Source organism: Parasteatoda tepidariorum, chromosome X1 (genome assembly GCF_043381705.1).
Source record: "Parasteatoda tepidariorum isolate YZ-2023 chromosome X1, CAS_Ptep_4.0, whole genome shotgun sequence".
Classification (NCBI taxonomy): domain Eukaryota; kingdom Metazoa; phylum Arthropoda; class Arachnida; order Araneae; family Theridiidae; genus Parasteatoda; species Parasteatoda tepidariorum.
Genome location: NC_092214.1, coordinates 55485071 through 55508447, shown reverse-complemented (window position 1 = coordinate 55508447; position 23377 = coordinate 55485071). Strand labels below are relative to the sequence as shown.

The following is a 23377-nucleotide window of genomic DNA, read 5'->3' as shown; positions in this document are numbered from 1 at the left end:
TATTGTTCACTGTTACTCTTTCCTTCAAATATGTTAACCTTAGAAATTTATTTTAACATCGAATTTAACACACAAACATGCAATTTTACATAGTTTCCTCTTGTAATCTCTTAGACCTATCTTTTTAAAAAGATATAAGAAATTGTGTTTAAAAAATTATGCTTGAAGGTCACTATTCTGTCAAAATCTAACTTTTGTTAAATTGTTTCAGTTCATTGCTTAATTGTTTCAGTGAAATTAAGTCGTGATATTAGACTTGCTAATAACCAATTCCATTGCATTCATGAAATTGATTGCATTCATGAGACTTATTGATGAGAGACAATTCTAGGCATTCTGTTTGATATCATGGTTCTTAATTGTAGTTTTTTGAGATTCAACAGTCAATATGTTAAGAAATGGATTCAACTTCAAAAATTCGTTTTTTTTTTTTACAGTTGAAATCAACCTTTTTATGATTGGATTTTATATTATCCCCTAATTAAAATTTCTTTGCTCTTTTCTAAAAGAAACATTCTTTAACTAAAATAATACTTTCTGCACCTGATATAAAAAGATCATCAACTGATTTTATGTTTTAGTACCTAGGTTTTATCAATAATTATTGTAGAACCGTGTGCAAATGGTACTTTTTCAAAAATATATGTAAATTAGTAATGGATTTGTATACTCATATAAGTTGTCTCTCCAAAATTTTGTTTAATCATTATCAAAATTTATGAGAAGTTATGGTTCTTCTTTTCCTTGTGATTTCTTATGTGAAGTGATTAATTAGTCAATTTAAAAGTTATAGGAAAAAATATTTTTGATCAATGAACAAAATCATTCAGTTAATTGGAGGAGAAAAAAAGAAAATTCAAAGTTAGGTTAATATTTTCTTTTAGTATAAATTTTTATAGAAAAATATGAAGGGTGAGAACTTAATTTTATTTTGCTAATAAATTGGTAACACCTTCAAAGTACTTGTTTCTTAATATTTTTTCTTAGTTTCATGATATTTAGGTAGGTTCTTCATCTACGTCACATTAGAGCTGCACAGTGTCATAATATTCAATGGCAGTTTAAATTATGAAATTTTGCCTAGCAAAACATCTGATAAATTTATAAATAAAACGTATAAACACTTTATGAATGCCTACAGGGAATAATTATGCATCAAATAAAAAAGAAACAGTATTTTCTGGTGTGACAAAACTGTTTAAGTGGAGAATTAATTTATGTGAAATGTTTAATTTAATTATATCTACTATTTGTTCATTCTATTGGTCTTGACAGAACAATGATGAATGCAAGATTTAGAAAAAAATTAGCACATTTTGAAGTGTTTCACTATTTAATTAAATTATTACAAAATCATTTTTAATATATTAATAATTTTGATAATTAAACTCTTTTGATGGCTTGAGAAAATCATATTAAAGGGCATATAGCAAATTATTTGTATTTTTAGGCCACATTTTTTTTAAAATATTAGTCTTGAACGATCACTTGCTTAGAACCAACGACTTCTATCAGTTGACGTGAGGAGAAAATGACGGTAATTTTTCTGGGCCCTGGTTTTATGGGGATCAATGTTTCCTCGTGAGACATGTTTCTCTCTGCTTCAACATCCCTGTAACAAGAATTGAAAAATTAATATGAAAGTAACATTTCTTAATATTATGATTAGTATGACATTTGTTTGGAATATACTTTCTGAAAAAATGAATCTTTTTATAAAATCTGAAAGCTCTAAATTCAATATAGTGATGAGTTATATTGAAATTTATATTCTTATTTCCTGCCAAACTTGTTCTTCAGAGTATAGAGCTCTCTATTTTATGGGTACGAATATACAGGGAGTCCAACAAAGGCCGACCTGTTTTTAAAATTAAAAATTTCTGAAACAAAAGACTACGGAGAAATGAAACAAACGGTGTGTGTTGTGAAAACAAAAAAATTTTATCCGGAAATTTGGAGTATAGTTACAAAAGTTACCAGCAGATGGCACTGTACACTGCATAAAATTCTTGAAAAAAGTACCCTTGGCTTGACTAAAAAATCTGTTCAGGATGTCCACTGTTAGTAATCACGCACTTAAGTGAATTAAAGGTAGCAGAGATAAATATTGCTTACCTTTGTCTTGTGCGTGGTCACTCTTGTTCTCCTCACTTTATATTCTTTATTAGTGCTGGAATATCTTGTGTGACTTACTCAATAAATTGAGGCATTATTAATTCAGTAAAAAGTTCGGATTGCCTTTTAAAATGCGAGTTTATTATTAAATAAACATAATTAGTCAATATAAGTGGTTGAGCTAGGGCATTTAACAAGATGGATGATAGTAAAGTGAAACTTATTAAAAGTTATACATTACATAATTAAACATCGCCATTCAGTGGCTAAAATAATAAACAATGAATCATTGAATTGGAGGATTAGTGATGAAATATCTATTTTATAACATCCACTGCTCGCAGTGCAATGGTAACGCAAAACCTCTTATAGAGTGCTAAGGGAAATGAACGCATTTGCCGCTGTCTAGTGTCGTGGGATTATTTCGGTAAACATAAGTTTTTCAATGAACTCCACACTGCATAAGGTCTTTGAAAAAGGTAGGTGTCTTTAGTTTTTGAAAAGTTTTAATAACACACATCGGGGTCTGTTAGAAGGCACTCTTCACCAACCAAACAACTATAAAATGCAAGTTAAGTGTTTTCAAGGGGAAAAAATACTTACGGAATCATAATTCGAAAGGGTGCTGCTAAACCTGGTCCTTCAAGAGTAAGAGCACAGTCTTCAAGTCTTCGTTTGAGAGGATTTGTGAATGAAATTCTGATTCTAAATCGTCTGTGAACTTTGGGGGTTCCTTCAACCTTTGAAATGGCAAAGAATAAATATTTAAATTGGATAAATTTTATATCGATGAAAGGTTACTCAAAAACAAAATATATTATTATAAACTCCTCTGAATCTACAAAAATGGCTTTTATATTACTTTTAGTAATGAATTAAGAGAAGTTCAATACATGCGTTTCCACATACTTATTTTTAATAAAAATATATATATATATATTTTGATCCTCATTCGTGGACTTCTCTCAGACTTCTAGTAATAATTAGATAAACAGAACGCTGGGCCGAGCATTGAACAGGTGGTGTAGCTATGTTAATCACTGTCGTTATCCCCTTTCGTTGATTGTACTAGTTTACTCTTAAAGTACAATCCATTAATTCTCAGCAAGTAAAAGTGGTTTATATATGAAGAAAGTGGCAGTACATGTTTTTTTTTTCATACTAAGTTTATATACTTTTTGTTACCGACCACTTTATTAGTAAACATGCATTGTACTTAAACTTCAGATCAAGATATAAGTATTCACATTATGAATATATTGTGGTAAATAGAACTATAATGCTTCTGCAAAATAAATCCAAATAATAAAGCACTTATGCTACTACTTTTTTCTATTTTTAAGAAAGAGACCGTGAGCTAATTACGTTAACATGGAGATAAGAAGAATTAACAATTGTACGGAGTCCACAATATATTAAACAGTTGTAGCCGTATACTAAATGTATGGATGGTGTTTTCTACACTTGGGTGCACTTCCGGATTACTGTTTCCGGCGTATTTTGAAGCCATTTGGCTCACAATGTGATTATTGTGTTTTGAGACTCTCTTGAGTAGTATTTCTTGTATACGTGTATTTGTTACTTGATTTATTATTTTTATAAGAATCCTAATTTGAAGACCTGTCATTTCAAGACCGAAGAATCGTCATCTGAAAAAAGGAATATAAAACACTACTTACCTTGTCAACAATATACCAACTTCGAAATTTAAACCTAAATGACAATTTGCAAAATGAACTTAATCTCGCTGCTTGAACACTATGCTAACAATCACGTATGATGGTGCACGGCTTGCAAAAAGAACAAACAGTAATAAACAAGTTAAAGAGGTCAAATCTGGACTGGCAAAAAACCGATTTCTTTCTAAATCTAGCAACCATGTCACCATTTCTCAACAATACATCTATAAATAACTAAAACAAATTTTCACTTCTAACTCACCAGAACTACTTAATATCATAAATATCTTGTGAAATATACCAGATTTGAACTCAAAAATTATAAAACTTATTTCTTTTATTACAAACAAAATTATCTGTTTGAAAATATCGCCTCGCAGAATAAATTGTAGCAAGTAGCTGAATATTTTCTTACCGGAAGTAAAGCAGGTCACGAGCTGGAGATTGGTGTTGTTTACATTTATATTGAAAACACCATCCATACTAAACAAAGCAAATATTATTTATTTCGAATGGGCATATCTGAAGAAAAAAACAGAATTCTTTAGTAAATTGTTTTTTTTTCTTTGTTCCGTTCCCCAAATGTTAATGGGAATTAATGATATTTATACTAATTTGCGTTAGGCAATAGATATTTTTTTTCTAATCAAAACCACAACCAACCAATTTCGAATTAAAAAAAATTATTAAAAATACAAATCTATCACTTTTCAAACAATTGTAAAATCGAATGAAACAATTATAAAATAAAGCAATTATAAAGCTATTTATACTGACTGTAGTTTAATTTGAAATGATATAATTGCGTTGTTGTAATTTAAGCCCGCAACAATTTAATTTTTTTTTGGAGCTTCATACTTTCATTTTTTTTAAAAATTTCTTTGGATGATTTTGATGATTTAAAAAAAAAATTTTGCTTCTGTGATTTTAGTTTAAAACAATTCTACAATTTGCATTGCCATTCGTTTAAATCATTTTTTGTAAGATAAAAAAAAATGGGGATAAAGCAGATTATTTTTGCAATTAAGGGATCCAAACTCGATAAGTTTAAATAGTCCCTTGAGCTGAATTGCCATGCACTTTGCTGATCTTTATTATAGTATAAATGTGATAACCGTTATGAGTATATACCAATGTGTGTCTTATTACTACATAATAGCCAATATTAACAAAATGTAGATTTTTTTCACTTCTGCATAAAAGAAATTGAGGATTGGTAATGTCATACCTCTATTCGTAATGTTGGTTTTTCAACTTGAAAGTCATCTTCATCTGCCCAAGTCTGTTGTGTTTCTTTTACTGTAGATATTGCATAAATTTTTAAGAATGCATAATCCACAAGTTTGTCTAAGTACTCGTCTACAGTTACTTCAATACCAAGTTCTTCTTCTGGAAAGTTTAAAAACAAAATTAGTTCATTTTATATTAAAAGCCGAAACAGAAATATCTGACGTATTTACATTTTGCGTTATGTTCTATATAAACTATAATTATGATTAATAGTAAGTAAATAAGGTAATATACACCTAGAAATGGAGTATTACAAACGAATATTTAGCATAAATATCTTAAATGTAGAGAAAAAGATTGATGATATTGAGATGATGTAGAGAAAATAAAAAATAAAAAAATTTCTTTAAGTAATATGAAATTTGAATTTTGGAACAAATGAGCTGAAGTAATAATCTAGTTGTTCTTAATTACCCTTGAGAATAGGTATTAATACGACTGTCGATATACCATTTTATACGATAAATAAAGTGATTCTATAATTTTAATTTTATTGTGAAATCTACAGCAAGTGAAAAAAGTATAAGGACTGCATTAAATTGAATGAAAATATGCTTTATTTTCATTTCATCTAAATGAAATTTTTATATATTTAATTCATGTTAACATATTTTTGCACTAACACTTATTGCGCATAAAAAACAAAATTTGGCTTCAAAATATGGAATTAAAAAAAAAAATAGTACTAAAGGAAATGTGGAAAAAAGTGTAAGGACATGTTCTAAAATAATATAGGTGGGTGGGGTTGGGTTAACTTTAAAATCTAAAATAGGAACGCCATTTTTATTGCAGATTTATAAGTACCCCATTTCGACCTATAGGTTATAGCACTTTGGTTCAATGATGACACTGTAATCTGAAAATAGAAGTGGGGTGCATATTGCTTAAAATGGAGAAATATTAAATGGTGAAAATTAATTGCTTAAATGGTGAAAAATACATCAGAGATTGAAAAAGTAACAAAAGTCGTGTATGGTCTATCTAATGACACCAAACTGGACGCCTTCCCCTCCCTCTGAGACTGGGGTGACACCCAGAGGCGTAAATCTGAAATATTTAACCGTATCTATACTTTTTTTGAACACCCTGTGTAAATAAGCAATATCAATCTTATAAAAAAAAATGAACTTACTTTGTCGTGGTTTTAGCGTGAATGTTCCTCTGGCCCTTTTCACTTTTCTAGCTGTTATTCCAGTATAATGAACAGTACTAGCAGAGAGAACAGATGTCACTGTTCTTTTCTCATCACTATTATTTTCTACCTCCACCACAACATGAAAGGGTCGCCCGATCATAACTTTATCGATATCTTTTAAAATGAATTTAACATCTTCTTTTCCTGGAGGAGGCATGTCATAAATATGAGTTAAACCTCCCCGTCTAGCTGCATTCAACACAGCCATACGTTCTTCGACAGAGCCTGTAATAAAAATCCACAAATTAAATCAATAATGACTTTATTTAATAGCTGAATTTTAAAGCTTTTAATGGTATGTACACAATAGTGGAAGAGACTCGTACAGTTTTTGACATTTTTTAAAAAATTTCTCAAATACTTAGTAGAGGATTATTTTGTGATTTAAATTTTTTTCATGGTATGCGATTTCTCATACTTAAAGTTTAAAGCTTTCAGAAGTTTGAGAGGCCGGTTATAAATTACGAATGAAAACATTAATTTTGAACATCCTATGTCAGAAAATATAGCAATAAATTTGTAACTTACATTGATAACTTCAAGTATTATATGTAATAATTGTACAAAATTCCATAAACCTAGCTTAAATATATTATAAAAAAAATAACATACATATAACATTTTATTAAAAAAAAAACTAATTTATTTGCCTTAAACCCCATTTACACGAGCCTTAAATTAAATTAAATAAAATATTTCTATAAGTATTTCTTGAGAAATTATTTTTAAAAAAAGTAAGACACTGAAAGTGTCTATATAGTCAGAGAGAGAGAAAGAGAAATTTTTTTTCTTCGTGTATTTATCTATGGCTTTTCAGCAAAATGCAGATGTTTGAGAAATTGCTCCAAAAACATTACTTTAATAAGGACATTTATGATATAATACTCCCAATATTATAATTTTTTCAAAATTATATTTAAATCGAGCCGCGATAGCTCAATGGTTAAAGGAAATTAACCGTCATTTTGAAAGACTGGAGTTCAATCTTCAGTTGCGACCTAAAACCCACCTTACAACTAGATCAACCGTTACCAGCTCCCGGTCTACAACGAGGGGTAGCGGGAGTCTTTCTTAGGGAATTAGTCTGTTTTCTAGTAGTGATGTTTTGCCAGGCGTACCCTTTTCATCTAAATAGTTATACGCTTCAAAACACCAAGGTTCCCCATTACTAATATTTCCTTTTGTTTGTGGTAACTTTTTCTTCTCTTACGTCAGACAAATTTTTAACACTGATCTTGCTACTTTAAATAAGTTTTTACCTGGCGCTTGGTGCAACATAGCTGCACCCGGCTTTTGTGTTATTAAACTGTACATTCAATCCCCTCCAGGATTAAGTCTCGATTCTAATATATTGATCTTCGATACGTCCAATGAATTGTGATTGGCCGGATAGCCTGGTTGATAGGGAGCTGGGCCCAAGTCCAACGTGAGTCCGATCTCCACCGGCCGAAGACTCTCCGTGTAGTAAATGGTGATTGGTGCATGTTAAATCTGTCGGGTCACAAAGTCCTCTAAGTTCCCAAAACAAATCAACACCTCTGGGGGTAATGAATTGGAGATCGATCGCTCTCTGGATCAGCTCAAAATTAGGATATGTGGATAATTGAATGAATGTGTCAATGGGTCCATCCTTTAAAACGGGCTGTAAGGCGCGTTTGTGGCGAAGACGTATTCTTGGCCATGGATGGCGCCACTGATAAACAAGAAAGGCTCCCTCTGCTTAAATTCGCTTAGTTTCACCAAGCTAGCTGTTTAATTTTCAAGTGACATTAGAAGCAACAACAACTTATTTATTCATTTATTATAAAGATTTTAAGATAAAATTTCGATGAGCATTTCTCTCATACATTAAAATAATTTTTTTGTTTGGAGATTAAATAAATTAAAAAAATATTGATTTATGTTCTTGGCAGGTGGGTTTAAGCTTCGAAATTAAATTTAATTTCGAAAATATCTCATTCATTTTTTAATTTTCAATATCTTTTGATTAATTATTGTATTTTAGTTATAGTAAAAACGAATATTGAATATTGAAATTCAATATTGAAATGCTGTTTCCTTTAAGATACTAAATTGATAAGCTTGATAAGATGCACTGAAACTAAAATTGAAATAGTTTCGAATAGTTATTCTTAGAATGGCTAGTTTTTTCTAAAATAGCCATTCTAAGAATAACTATTCGAAATTCATGAAGCACAAATTCATAAAATATTTTGATTTAACAAAAATCTCAAGACACTCTTTTTAAGATTAGTTTGAATACAATTTATAATGAATAAAAATGGCTGTTAACAAAAGTGGACCTAAGGGTGGTTTTTGTAGCTTATTTTTTTTTAAGGAAAATAAAGAAAAATTTTAGTTCAACAGCGTTAAACTCGAAGCAGAGCCGTAATTTTAAACTATCTACATGGTGTTCCGTAAAGACTGCATTTAATATGTATTTTTTCAGAATCCTTATCTAAAATGAAATCAAAAAGGTGTATACATTAGGGTTATCAATTAATATTTATTCGAAGAAAAAACAAAAACGCCTTCGAAATCTGACCGATTACAGTAGAAGACGGCAGATGTAATAAACATCAAAATAGACTACATTGGAGGTTGAAAGGAGGTTATTATTCCCTCGTCTTCCTATATCTCTGTTTCCGCCAGCAATCAAACCTGTCTTTTTATTTAATATTCCCGCTTTCCTGTACCGTGATGTGTCATATTTTGAAAGCATTTTTGTTTTTTCCTCCTCGATTATTTTGCGCATTCTTATTTGTTTTCATTTTGGTTGGGATTCTTAATATACATATTAAGGATGGTCTTTACGAAATACGCTGCATACCATCTTGCCATAAAGAATTATTTGGGCTTTAAAACGGACAAATAATTTTAATATCGATAAAAAAAAAATTTAGAATTTTTTAAAAAATTAGTCAACTATATTTCAACCTGGATAAAAATTATTAAAATCAATAAATAATTCTGAATTTTTTTCAAGTTTTTATAAGGACAGGCAATGTAGCGTTGGAGCAAGTTTTCAAATATCAAATAAATTAATTCATATTTTTTTTTTCTTCATTTTCACAGAACTGTGACTTTTCTTCAATTGACATTCCTGCTTTTATTTGCAATATTTAATTATGATTTGGATCATTTAACTTGTGTTAATTAGAATCAAACCTGAAACCTCTGATGTCTATCTATTCAGTTTACCTTCTTTAGACTTATATTCTGCTGAAATGTCTTCCATATCACGATGCCCACTTTCGTCATCAAATCCTATTCTTTTTGTTACAACAAGTTTTCCAATCCTAGGAACAAAAATTGAACAATTATAAATATTTCTGTTGTAAAAGAAAGACATTTTAAAGTTAAAATGTGTATAATTTGAAAGACAATTGAGACAAAGGAATTCTGCATTTTTCTGTTAGTCTCTGTTTGAAATTCATTGAACTGAAATCTCAAAGCTTTTTCTTCTCTTTCGCGCGCTCTCTCTCTCTCTTTCAATTTATCTCTAAATACCAATCTAGTATTCATCAATCTAATTTATTAATTTATCTTTTGCTAGTTTATTTTTCGACAGTTTCAGATTTTTCGTCCACAAAATATGATGACTAGCCGCAATCTAGAAAATGTGGAACTAATACCGGTATGCAATTGAAAAATCAACGCAAGTACTTCATGAAAGATTTCGAGAAAAGAAACCTGAGATTTTTTTTCTTCTTTTCCTTAATATACTATAAATCCTAAAATAAAATTTCATATAATTTATAAAAAAAGTAGATTTCTGAAATTGTTTTAATTGCAATATATAGTTCATACAAGAACGCATAATATAAAAATCTCAATTTTGAATTTTTGTCAGTTATGTTAATTTTTCTATCGTAGGGCAGAGTAGTAATTTTATGGTTAATAGAACTTTTCAGCGTATCAAAACATTTTCGCACACAATTATAAATTTTGTTCATACAAAGAAAATCTTATGTAAAATATAATTTTTAAAAATTATGTATTTTTTAATTCCAAAATAATCGAAAACTTAAAATTATAAGGTGTTATATTTTTATAACTTAATTAATCTAATTTTAATGACAAATATAATGTAATTTGAATGAAATTATTCAAAAAGTTTCTGAGAAATATAATATTAAAAATAAGACTTTTTTTTAATTTTATTGCCATAGGAACTATTCAACCACCTTCATTCAAATGTGGTATTTTATAATCATAAATACTCTAATTAAAATGATGTAAAAATATGCTCCTATTCAAAGTTTTTTCGATAATTATTAAGTTAAAAATAATAATAAATTAGCTAATAAAAAATGATTTTTCACGAAATAAACACATATTAGATTCAAATGTATTACATGATGGATTTGTTTACTTTTCGAAAGTATATTAGAAGTATATATATCTAATGAAAATTGATTATTAGAAAATCTTACTGGTAAGTATTTGTTTTAAGTTTTATCCACCCAAATTCATTGTTCTTGTCTAATTTCCAGTGCACTATGTCAGCATTTACTTCGGCAAACACAAATGGTGTATCGTAGGAATGATTTATTTCTCCTCTGCGAATAGCTACCAATGAGGCGGGTCCAGCCCGGAATGCTCCTAAAATATAAATAAATTTTCATTATTTGTCTCTACCACAGAATTACACTTAAACCCTCACCTTCTACGTACGCTAATAAAGCATGGCGCTTAATTAAGATGTTTCTAAGTAAAGTCGTGGTGGCTCAGGGAATAGAGCGTTCGCCTCCCAATGAGGTGAACTGGGTTCGAATCCAGCGGTGGCTGGTGAGACGAATTCTACACCCGGCTCACACCAACCACAGTGCTGACGTAAAATATGCTCAGTGGTAGACGGATCATGAGTTAGAGTCCCCTTCCAATCAGGATGGCCGTGGGAGATTTTCGTGGTTTTCCTCTCCGTATAACTCCAGTGTGGGCTAGTTCCACCGAATAATCCTACACGAAGGCTAATTTCTTCCAATACTTGATTCAGGAATTCCTTCTGGATTGGGTTCAAAACTACAAGGCCTTGCACTTGAACATAGTAGTCATAAACTCAAAAATTATGTTATAAATACATAAAAATAAATAGAATAAATTGGCTGTCCCACGGGATTCGAATGAGTGATGACAGCACAATAAAAAATATGTTGCTTTTTAAACCCACTGGAACAAGAAAGCGTGGAAAGCCGCGGTTGAGATGGGGTGACTCGGTGGAGTCAGATTTTCTTGCAATTAATGAAAAGAATTGGAGATCAAAGATAAATCGGAAGTCATTATGGGTAAATCTTCAGGGGAAGGCATTGACCCACATCGTGACGATTACGTCATAAATCCACCTCGTTTTCCTACAGTTGTTTACCGATTTTTAAGCAGTTTTGAAAAATTTTTTAAATTCTGATTTTGCAATATGATATTTTGACACCCAAATTTCGAATCTGAGTTATCGCTTTTTGATTTGCTTTATTCGTGGCTACTCCATCTTTAATCCATATCAGCTTCCAACCATTTTCTCGACAGTTATTTTTTCGCTTTTATGGTCTTTTTCACATGGTTCTTTAAATAACGACATTTTTAATGCAATGCTATTGAAGTGCAGGAATTTCAAATTTGACTAATCACTTTGTGACGCGTTCAATTCGCGACAAAATCGTTGTAAATCAACGTAATTTTCTAATCGTTTTTTCGCCAGTTCTTATAGTTTGTTGTCTTACTTCCGACCCTGCGATTTCCACATAGCTTTTAAAATTTCGATATTTTAAATACGATATTTGGAATCGCGCACTTAAATATGTAAACTTTCATACAATTATATTTCATACATTTATATAACATTTAGTATTCAGTGATTGGTTTATTGCAATAAGTCAGACAGCAATGATTATGCTGAATTCTCTGCATCACAAAATCTATTACGATACTGCTGAAGAAACTGTTTGTAACAACCCTGATTTTGCGAGTCTTATTTTTTAAGCACTAGTAAATTTTGATACTGATTTTGAAAAATGATATCATGCCCTGGTTCTAACTGTTTCTAATCTGAGACAATGTCGGAAATAAACTCGTTCTCAGTTATGCCGATAGTTAAGACATTAAAAAAAGAATTATATTAAAACTGTCTTTAATATAGGACTATCTAAATTTATTTCAAGAATTTGTTTTCTTTTTTTTAAAATTTGTCTCAATAGTCTCTAATCTAAGAAAATATTAGCAATAAATTCGTACAATGTTTTTTTTCTCTCTTTTAAAAAAAAATTATTTTAGCTGTTTTGAATGTTAGGCAATAACGAAATTTGTTTCTTATTTTTGAAATTTTCCAGACATAGTCCATAATACTTATTCTGATCTTGCAAATCAGTTAAGTCTACTATATCACATTTTTAAAGCGAACTGACACCTGCAAGTGTTGTCTGTTATCATACACCTGAGAGAACTTGCTTAAAGATAGTTCTCAAGACGGGTCAAAATTCATCCTCCTTTGAGATCCCCCATGGTGAATTGCAAATCTCCGGCATCTATCAGTCAAATCAATTCAGCAGTAACAAAAATTTGAAGGATCAAATTCAAACTTTGTGAATGGTTTATCAGGTCTATTAGTCTAATAGTCGGTAATTTTACTGATAGACAATTGCTCTTTACAATGAGTATTTTACAAAATGGTATAAATTTAAATATTATTTGACTGTTTTACTATTAGATTAAAATCATTAAAGTTTGTTTGGTTGTCAGATGAAACTGAAAGAATGTGGAAGATGATAATTGAAAACACCTTTAAGTTTCAATCGATAATCCTACTATCTTTGAAACTTTTAATTCCATCTTCACTAATGTTCTCGATAATAATTCACCAGATTTTGTCTATGTTTTTTTTTTTAGATGTCAATTTACTTTGCATAATTTGAGCTTCATTTTTTACAAAACTTTTTACATTGTGGGTGGCAATCTAGGAAAATCTTGCAGTTCTAAAAATATTTGTTTCTAAACATTTCGTTTATCGAAACTTATACTTAGATTCGAACTGAGATTGGCTAACTAAAATTGTTAAAAGGATTTTTTAATTTATTTATTATTATTATTTTTGAAATTTTGTTTTTGTAATGTATAATTAGAGTTTTAAATTGTCGTTTCTCGCTTAAAACATTTTACACCATTATAGTTTTTTACGCGTTTTAGGTTACATAATTTCGTACAATACTGACATGTTTCTTTAAACGTCAATAGGGTGTTTTATATTATCTAAGTAACTTTTACGATTCCACTATACTTCAACTAAAGTCAATTTCAAATTTGTTTATAAAGATTTCATATAACATAATTTAAAAACAATTTCTACTTATAAAATTTTTGCATGCAGAGTGAAACCTCATGTTATGGATACTCCTACAAAACAATCATTCAATCTTAAAACAATCATTAGAACAAAGTAAATGCGTATACCTTCGCTTGTTTCTTGTGGTGTAGCATCTATTGCTTGCCAGCCACCATAACCTGAGGGTAAATCTGACCGAGACATCCAACAATCATTCCATACATGAAAATTCCTGTTGGAATGTTTCAAACAATGTTGATCAAAGAAAATATTTAAGAAATGATAAAGTAATAATTCTTAATATTTTGAGTAAAACGTTTGTTCATTCCTTATTGAAGTATAATACGAATATATTCTGATATCTTGTTTTTGCATAATTGGGTGCATTTTTCCCCAAATTGTGCATCCATTAAGCTTTTGCTCCGAGTCTAAACCACAAAAACTAGGTATCAAATAATATTGTTCGATATATTTCGATGCAATTAATTTAAATATTGCATTTATTGAAGGGTTACTAGTTTGTGTTTAAAAAAAAGTTTATCTGGCTTTGAAAAAGAAATGGTGTTTGCACAAAATGTAATGTTCCGATGGTATTATGGAATAATATGGAGTATCAGCAACGAGATTGATAATGATTTTTTTTTTAATCATCTCGTTACAATTATGATTGTTTTGAGTCAAAGCTTTTTTTATTAATGATAATGGCTAGATTGTTAACGTCGTTCTAATGGATTATTGGTGACAGCTTAGATTCCTTCTTAGTGATGATCCGATAAACAATACTGGCACATTAGCGCTCATCATTCCAAAATCCATTTTCTGCACTCCAAAACCATGCACAAACTTTTCTTTGTCTGAAATCACCAGGAAAACGATATTAGCGAGAATTCCGAGTCCCTAACAAGGGAGTGTTGTGCCATGTTCAGGTGAAATTTTGCCAGAGCAGGTGGTGGTCACTTCAATTTTTTTTTCATTTTAAATACTGCTCCATTACTCGGCAACGGAGAAGAGTTTGATAAAATTATGTATTACCTGATTGCAAACTTCATTTACTTTAAAAAAAAAAAACAAATATGAAATATCAGTCGACATGTTTCAAGTGCTTCAAAAACAGACGCCCATTTTCAAGACTTGCCAGACGTAAATGTGAAGGAAAAAAAATTTGGCTCCTATTTTTGAAGCTCTTGAAATATATTGACTGTGTTTCATATTTCTATATTTTTGAAGCGAATGAAGTTTTCGATCAAGTAATATTTTGCGTTTCAGTTTCTTGGGGTTATATACTTAATTAAATACATAATTAGCTAAAAATTTCGCTAGCACTTAAAAACACTATAATAAACTTATTAGGTCTTTCACGAAATATCTACCAATAAGTATTTGGATGTATATGCATATTGGTGGAGTTGGAATTTTGGACAGGGGATGTTTTCTTCGTATCGATGAAGATCATTGGTTCAAATTAATGATGGGCTCATTATTGACACCAACAGAACTATTTTGAATGAAAGATTGCCTTTTACGTTATGGCTATTTTACAGGTTGGATCCATGGTACTTCGAAAAAGACAACGTTAGCTGTTCTGTTGCGAGGTTTTGTTGCATAGATTGTTAAGATGACATTGGTATTAACCAAATGAACTGGTCTGCCCAGAGCACAAATTTAAACCCTATCGAGAAGCTCATGGATGAGTTGGATCTCCGAATTAAAGGGAGTAACAATGTAAGTTCGCAATTAATGAAAGAGCTTGCATGCATTTTTTAAGCCCTCCCAAGTAGAAAAAATACTTCGAGGATTCATTGAAAACAATCTCCGAAAGATTGAGACTTATAGCTTTCTGTTAAAAAGAATAAAATTTCAAAATACTTATTGTTCGATAGTGTAACAGCGTACACACTCTTGAACTGTTTATAAAAAGTGATGGACAAAATTATTTAAATAATTAAATTTAAGGCACACATTTTGCTATTTCTTTAAATGTTTTGGAAAAATCTTCGACTTTTAGTTAGAAAAATCGGCAGCTCAAAGAGTCACGTTTCCAAATTATCAACACTCAGTCATGAAGAATTCGATGAAAATGATTAAAATAAATTCGAAAGCTTGTACGTGTTTTGAATTTGGGATCTCATATGTTTTCTGCCTTATTTCTAAAGTCACTTTAATCTTACATTTGCTGCAATATTATTTCATTTTTTGAATGAAGGATAATTTTTTTTCAGTTTTGAATGGAAACTATTTAATTGACTCAAATCTATAGAATAGTTTAATTTGTTAAAATTTTGTGTTACACTTAGTGCCATATAAATTTAATAAACCCTACAATAAAATTCTTATAGAGAATATATACCAGATACATTCTTATAGAGTATACATACCAGTATACATTCTTATGGAGTATACATACCAGAACTAACTTATATATTACTATTACAAGTATATAGCTTGAAAATTCATAGACTACTAATTACTTTTTTTTTTAATGATAAATCTTTTTTTTATTTTTGCCTGATTTGATTTAACTTATTTTGTAATTCTTCCAGAGAGATTATTAAGAAATGTAAAAATAATTCGTACCAAATAGAATCTTCGTTAAATTCACTGAGCTCGTTTCCTTCAGCATCAAAATATTTATCGATGGTTAAACTGTCATCTGTGTCATGAGCTGATACATAGTTTGTAACACTTCGGCATGGAATTCCTAGTGCTCTACAAACTGTTTTCACATAAAAGTTTATGGTTATGTTAAAGTTACTATTACATATGTAAGAGAACAAAAAATGAGCATATAGAGAGAGCAAAAAATTATCATATATAGGGTAAAAAAGAGCATGAAAAACCGGAAAAATACTTTTTAACTTGAAGCGAATAAATTATTTGAAAAATTTGGAAAAGATACTGAAACAGTAATGTAAAAGCTTATTAAGGGCTAAAGCAACAGAAAATGGCTCATCATTTCTAAAAAAAAAGAAAAAAAATAGAAAGAAAATGAATTAAGTAGGCTTTCTAATCAAAAACTTCAAACGTACACAGTAAAAAAATATTAGTGCATTTCAACACCAAAAATGGTGGCCATATGTATGACGTTTCATTACACCAAAGTAATGTAATGAAACGTCATACATGATTTTTGTATCTAGGTGTTACACTACACCAAGAACCAAGGATGTTCTTTTACGCTACTTGGTGTTTAGTAGCCGCCACCATGTTTGTTATTCAGTAACACTAAAAATTATAATTTCAGTAGGATATGATACGCATAAGAGTCAGTCATGTTATTCTTATGATACAGTTTAAAGCAAGGATTATTAAATTAGGACGCATGTATACAATATTTCTTAATATAAAATTAGTTTGGCAATCGCATAGCACAGAGAGAATAATAATATGAATTCGAATAAAGCTTAATAAAACCATAGCGGATAGAAATATTATATAATTATTTAATACGACTGACAGATTTATATAAATCTTCTTAAGAGAATATAATTAGCTTATTATATAACTAAAAACATACATGCCTTTTATAAGAGTTTAGTTCTATTTTTTCGGAATGTTCAGCATCGAGTGAGGTAAAGCAAACTTCCACCTTCTCGTGCTCAAATTATAAACAAACTAGTGATGTCGCCTAAATGAATGTGCGCCAGAATTGGCGAAAATAATTTGTGGATAGAGTAAATGTATCTGATCTTGGTGTAAGCCTTCTGCTTTATTGAAGTTTAGATTTAAACAAGTGGCTGAGCGGTCAGGGTATCTAAATACGAAACCAATGATCACGGATTCGAATCCCGCTCAGGGCGTGGATGTCTTTGTGTGCTTGTTTTCTTCCGCGTGAATGTGGGCCACCCTATGAACCGGTATCTGTGACGTGGGTTATGTTGCTCGCCTCCGATACTTAGGTTAATTGATGCCCATTTGGTAACGTTAAATGAGCAATATTTTTGGCTTCTTCCGTGAAGAAGAACGCAATAGTTCCGAGCCAGTCAGTTCTAGCTATTAATTTAAAAAAAAACAAATAACTACGCACTTTAAATTGCGCATGAATTCTCGATTCGATATTAACTTGAAACAACACACAGTTTTAGAGTTTTTCAACGCCTGAATGTAAACCACCAAATTACACCACAGGTTTTACAGTTCACGATACTTCAATATTAATATTAACTAAGTAATATCTAGTAATAACTAATATCAGTAGTAATTAATGTTAACTAGTAATAGTATAACCAATATTAATGGTAACTAACTCAATGTTAATAGTAATACCTCAAAATTAAAACTAGATCTGTTGAATATTTAGCAGCAATATAAAATTGCGAAAAATATGCGATGCCTTTAGAGTTTCTCTAAGTGGCTTTGGAGCGATTTAATGAAGCAATCATATTTTTAGTAGTTAACACTTACCTGTTGTACAAACTCCTGAAAACACCCAGCATTGTCCGTATCGAACAGGCTGACCACCACTGGCTAAATATTGCTCTAAAATAGCGGAACTTCCTGTCCAACTCCAGGGTGCTGTTCCATCATCATAGTTACCACTCCAGTTACCAATTAGTACACCCCTATCATCATTGCTATTGACCTTTAAGAAAAAAAAATAGATTTTCTTTTTTCTAAAATTCTGAAACTTCATTTTCTAATAAATTAGTTACAAAGTTTTCTCAGACGGTTTGATTATTAGGTTTACCCCCTAACACCCCCAATCACTTTATGGGAAACGTGGTAATACCTCCTTGAATAGTAAACCTCCCACTATGACACTTAACAATATTTTTAGTTGTGGATAAGGTAAAAAAATTGCATTCTTTAAAAATAAAGGAAAGTTGTATATTTTTTCCCTTAGAATTTAAAGCAGAAAGTTTTTTTTTTTCAAACTTAAAAAAAAATTGTTGCCCGGATTGTAGAGATGGAAATAAAGTTTTAAGGCATAAATGACGTCCGCGTTCGGTTACGGGAGTTCTCGTTTTGCGGAGAAGGTACATAATGGTTTATTTATTGAAGATTCACAGGGAATTTTACATATATAGATATGTTACGGACGGGGAGTGTCGATGAAGCTTCAAAGCAGTCTAGGGTTGCGTTTTAAAGCTTTTATCATGACAAAAAGCACTTAAATGACAATAGAAAATAAGTAGAGCTGGAACATCTTAATGAGCTCGCTCCCTGCAGCCGTTCAGTGAGTGAATGTAGAGGGAGTCTGCTCAACTACAGGTGGCGCTGAATGGCGTATGCAACATATATATATATAAAATATGAATTTGCAATAAATTGGATTTGAAACCCATTAATGTATCCCGTTATGTTATTTAAAGTTTTTTAACGATAAATAAATATTTTTCAACTTCTGAAGTTGACTAAAAATATAAAACTTTTTCCCGTAAATATTTTTCTCCAAAGCAGTANTATAGGTACAATGTTTTCATGGGGCACAATAGGACCCATAATCCTATTAACAACAATCCCTGACGTCTGTAAGCTATTTGAACATAGTTGCAGGCCAGGTTCACCCATTCATGGCAACAGTTTTTCCTGCGGGGGATGGTGTTCACCAACAGGATAATGCACCATGCCCTAAGGGTCGAATCGTCATGGATTGGTTCTAGGAGCATTCCAGTGACTTTCAAGTCATGTCTTGGCCCCCAAATTCGTCTGACCTTAGTCCAAAATAGCATTTGTGGTCCTACTTGGAAAACCAAATTAGTGCTGCCACGCTACCTCCTCGCAATGTGAGGAAATTGCAGGACCAGTTGGTGAGAGCTTGGTACTATATACCTTAGACTACCTATCAGCACCTTGTGGAATCAATGCCACGGCGGGTGCTAGCAGTTTTGAGAGTTAACAAATTTAAATTATTAAGCTTTTAAAATAAATTTCTGAAGAATTTTTTAATATTAATTTTGTTATAAGTTTAGTTTTTTTAATGATATTTTGATAGAAACAAAGTATGCTTCAAGTTTATTTAAATGTAAATTTAAGCCGAGCTGTAAATTTAGGTCTATATAATTTTAAATTTTTTTCAAAATAATAACTTGATTAGAAAAAACTGTCCTTTGAGCTTACTTAGGTCTGTTTAGTAAAAAAAAGTTTTTTCAGTAGTATATATATATGCATATATACATAATTTGAGTTTAATAAGGTTTGTTTAGCTTGAAATTTTTTCCTTAGAATAGGATTTCTGAGCTGTTTTTATTTCTACCAGAAAATTCTTTCGACTCAACCAAATAGAATTTGCTCATACTAATTTTTAATTATAGTGATATTATTTTCATATTAGTCAATGTTATGTCTATATAATAAAATTAGTTTTAGCAAATATAACTTTTCTTGAGAGATTACTTTTAATCTATATTTGTATTTGTACAAGCTATTTCAGAATGTTTACTTTTTATGAAGCAATAAGATCTTAAATACATGCACTTAATTGAAAAAAAATTAAAATCTCATACCATTGCTGATATAGCTCGTACGACTTTAACAGGATTTCCTCTTGCTGTATAATCTAAACCAGATCTTTCTAAAAGAAACACACTAGCGGGAAGAACGGCATCAGCAAACTAAAAAAAGAGAAGTCTATAGGTTTTATAATTTTGAATAATAATACATTAAACAGGTTGCAACATGTATAGACAATGTGTCCCACTTAAATAAAGCCACCATGATTTTGTGCTGTAACTTGACACAAAGAAAAACAATGAAAACTAAACCAATGTATTAAAAAGTCTATATCTAAAGACATATATTTGAAAGGAGTTACTAATTACCAGCTCCACACGGATAGGAAGTTAGCTTCATCGAATAAGAAAAAAGGAGGGAAAAAAAGTACCCCATAAAACTATTCCTGATTATAACTAATATAACCGATATGTTTATGTATGCCTTGAAATATATGATGCAGAATACCATTTACTGAAGCCTGGAGGACATAAATATTATTCCAGGTTTCAATTTTGGCAACCTTCTATTTTGCCACAAACTCAAACTGCTACAATTTGGCATATATATTTCGAAGTACACTATAAAAACTGTGGTTTAATATCCCACTGAATATAATGCTGGACAATTCAAAAAAGCGTGCAAAGAAGCACTGTAATTCAGGTTAACACTAAATCGAACTTTCATATACAATTTAAAGGGTGTAATTTATATCTAAACTTATAAAATGGCATAAGCTTACACCAAACACTTATACTCATTTGCACCAAACGAGAATTATTTTCACTTCATGTTTTCGAGCTTTTAAGATCGTATAAAGATTGTTTACATTTGAATATAAGCTGGCGTGAGTTAGAAGTCTTCGACGCTGCTGGTGGAGCAGGAAGTGACTTAATGCTTGTAAATATGTGCTTAGATATAGACTTTCTTAATGTATATGATTGGTTCTCATTTTTGTTTTCTTTTTTTTTGCCCCCAGTTAGGGAACAAAATCAAGGTGGCTTTATTTAAGTTGGATACATAGTGTAAAATATTGCTATATAATATTGTTATATAATATAATATAAAATAAACTGTCATGGTGACATTAGATAATTTATCGTAAAAAAAAAGAAAAAAAAACTAAAAATGCGCCACAAATAAGAGAATTAGCACAGTAAAGGGGCATTTAATTTTTTCACTACCTGCTCTGACCACCGACCTTACTAAGACATAAAAATACAATTTAAAAAAGAGAAAAAACAAAAATATGTTCCTAGAAAATTTCTAAGAAACAGGGATTCAATTTACTTTTCTAATAACATTACTCATTACTGCATTAAAATTATACATATTATGTTTACTAAGTATATATATATAAAAATTAATATAAAGAGAAACTAAAAATGGGAAAACCAATAGTCGTTATCAAGACACATCTATTGGTATAAATTAATGCGATATTTCTGAATAAAGAATAATTTTCCTAAGATAAAAATTATTCTTTATATGTGTCGATATCGCAACAAACAAAAGTTCCCTTACTTTTGCATGTGATTAAAAATTATTAGGATACGTAGATGAATGTTAATAGTATTGCACTTTCATTATGTGAATAAGCTATTTATTGACGGTGGATACGAAAATAAAATGAAAATATAGATCAGTGCATATGATTCTCCCACTGTTATAAAATTGAAATTATTTTTCCTTTATCACTTGTAAGGATTACGTATTCACTATAACTTGTAAGGGTTTATATTCACTTTTTTACTATTATTTATGAAAATTAAAATTTTGAAATAAAGTTCTTAAGATCATTATTAAAAAACTAAAATGTATTATTACCATTTTTTGAATTTATATCAATATTTGAAATTTTCATATACTCTGCTATGAGAATCCTGGATCATGCAATGTTTAAAATTAAATTTGGAGGATTGAAATTTTATAGAATGATTATTATTACTAGTGATTGATATCTGGCTTTCTTTTTGAAATTAATGTACAATTATCCTAAATCTTGTAAAATAGGTGAATATTTGAACAGATTTTTGAAGAAAACAGTTTCAAATAGTTATGAAAGCAAAATTATGTATTTTTATAAATAACTTTTTTATTCTATTTTGATGTGAGTTGGAAAACTGGATAAAAAATTAAGAATGCTTAAAATTCACATTTTTAATTGCAAATCAATGGAAAGGAACTTAACAGTTATCATTATGCACGAGAAATAAAATATTTTGGCTTTGAATTATGGAATTGATTATAAATTTTTATATAAAATATTATGTAAAAAGACAAGATAGTTTCAATATTATAATAATTTAATACAGGCAATTATAGTTAATACTTGTTTTAAAAACCATGCAAAATTTACCTGACCAAAAACCCAAGGCCGTCCAACTGGTTGTTTGTAAGAACCAACAAAGATTTTTCCTTCGTCATTTAGAACATACTCAAGTCTTTGTTTGGAATCAGACAGAAAGACTGGATCATCTAGTAAAACATAGAATAATTATATTGATTTAGAGAAATCATTAGTTATCTATAATACTAGACATTCAATATAATGTTTATATTTTAATAATATGGTCTTATTTCTATATTTAGTAGAGTAATGTTGTTTTTTCCTTCCCTTTTGGCAAGATACAGGGTATCCAAGCAGTTTTACACAATACAGTTTTTTTAAAGAAAAAAATTATTTATTCATAAAATAGGCAAGTTAGAATTACATTTGGAGTAACAGATACGGTAAACGTACTATATTTTATTTAATAATTGGCGTTAATTAGCCAACCCATTTTTTCGATTTATGACTATCAATATTCAACGTAGCCTTGTAATTTTGTGCCTAATTCAGAAAGTAAAGTAACTCTTGGGTTAAGCTTTGGGACAAACTAGTCTTCTTAGAGGAAAAAACAACCCAGATTTGCATTACACTTAGAGAGAAACTCACGAAAGCCTCCTACAGTTAGCCTGATTGCAATGAGATTTTAACCCATGATCAGTCTACCATTGACATATTTTACATCAGCACTGTAGTCAGTGTAAGCCGGGAACAGAATTCGTATCTTCCAGCAGCGGCTAGGATTCCAACCTGAGTCACCTCATTCCCCTGAGCCACCGCGGCTCTATACCATATTTTATTTTATATTATAACCAGCAGTGAACAGCCAGCCAAATTTTAAATTTACGATCAATATTGAACTCCAGCCTCATAATTTTGAATCCAATCCAGAAGACAAGGTAACTCCTGGATCAAGCATTGGGACAAACTAATCTTCGAGGAGGACTTTTGACGGAACTTACTCGCATTTGCGTTACATGGGGAGAAAACCACGAAAACTTCCTCGGTTACCCTGATGGCAAATG

General features: G+C 30.3%; 1 protein-coding gene across 3 annotated transcripts in view; it reads right to left on the bottom strand.

Annotated features, from left to right (window-relative positions):
* Positions 1–1314: 1314 nt before the first annotated feature.
* LOC107436982 (hemocyte protein-glutamine gamma-glutamyltransferase) overlaps positions 1315–23377 on the bottom strand; it is a 57091-nt gene continuing 35028 nt past the window's right edge. For all 3 annotated transcript variants that reach the window (XM_016048832.4, XM_016048834.4, XM_016048835.4), the window contains exons 5-15: positions 22383–22501; positions 20038–20145; positions 17996–18173; positions 16169–16307; positions 13723–13826; positions 10716–10884; positions 9481–9578; positions 6217–6504; positions 5023–5183; positions 2719–2855; positions 1315–1612 (exon numbers count right to left, since the gene is read on the bottom strand). In XM_016048832.4, coding sequence (XP_015904318.1) covers positions 1471–1612; positions 2719–2855; positions 5023–5183; positions 6217–6504; positions 9481–9578; positions 10716–10884; positions 13723–13826; positions 16169–16307; positions 17996–18173; positions 20038–20145; positions 22383–22501 — 1643 coding nt within the window. In that variant the 3' untranslated portion in view covers positions 1315–1470. The remainder of the gene's footprint in view (positions 1613–2718; positions 2856–5022; positions 5184–6216; positions 6505–9480; positions 9579–10715; positions 10885–13722; positions 13827–16168; positions 16308–17995; positions 18174–20037; positions 20146–22382; positions 22502–23377) is intronic.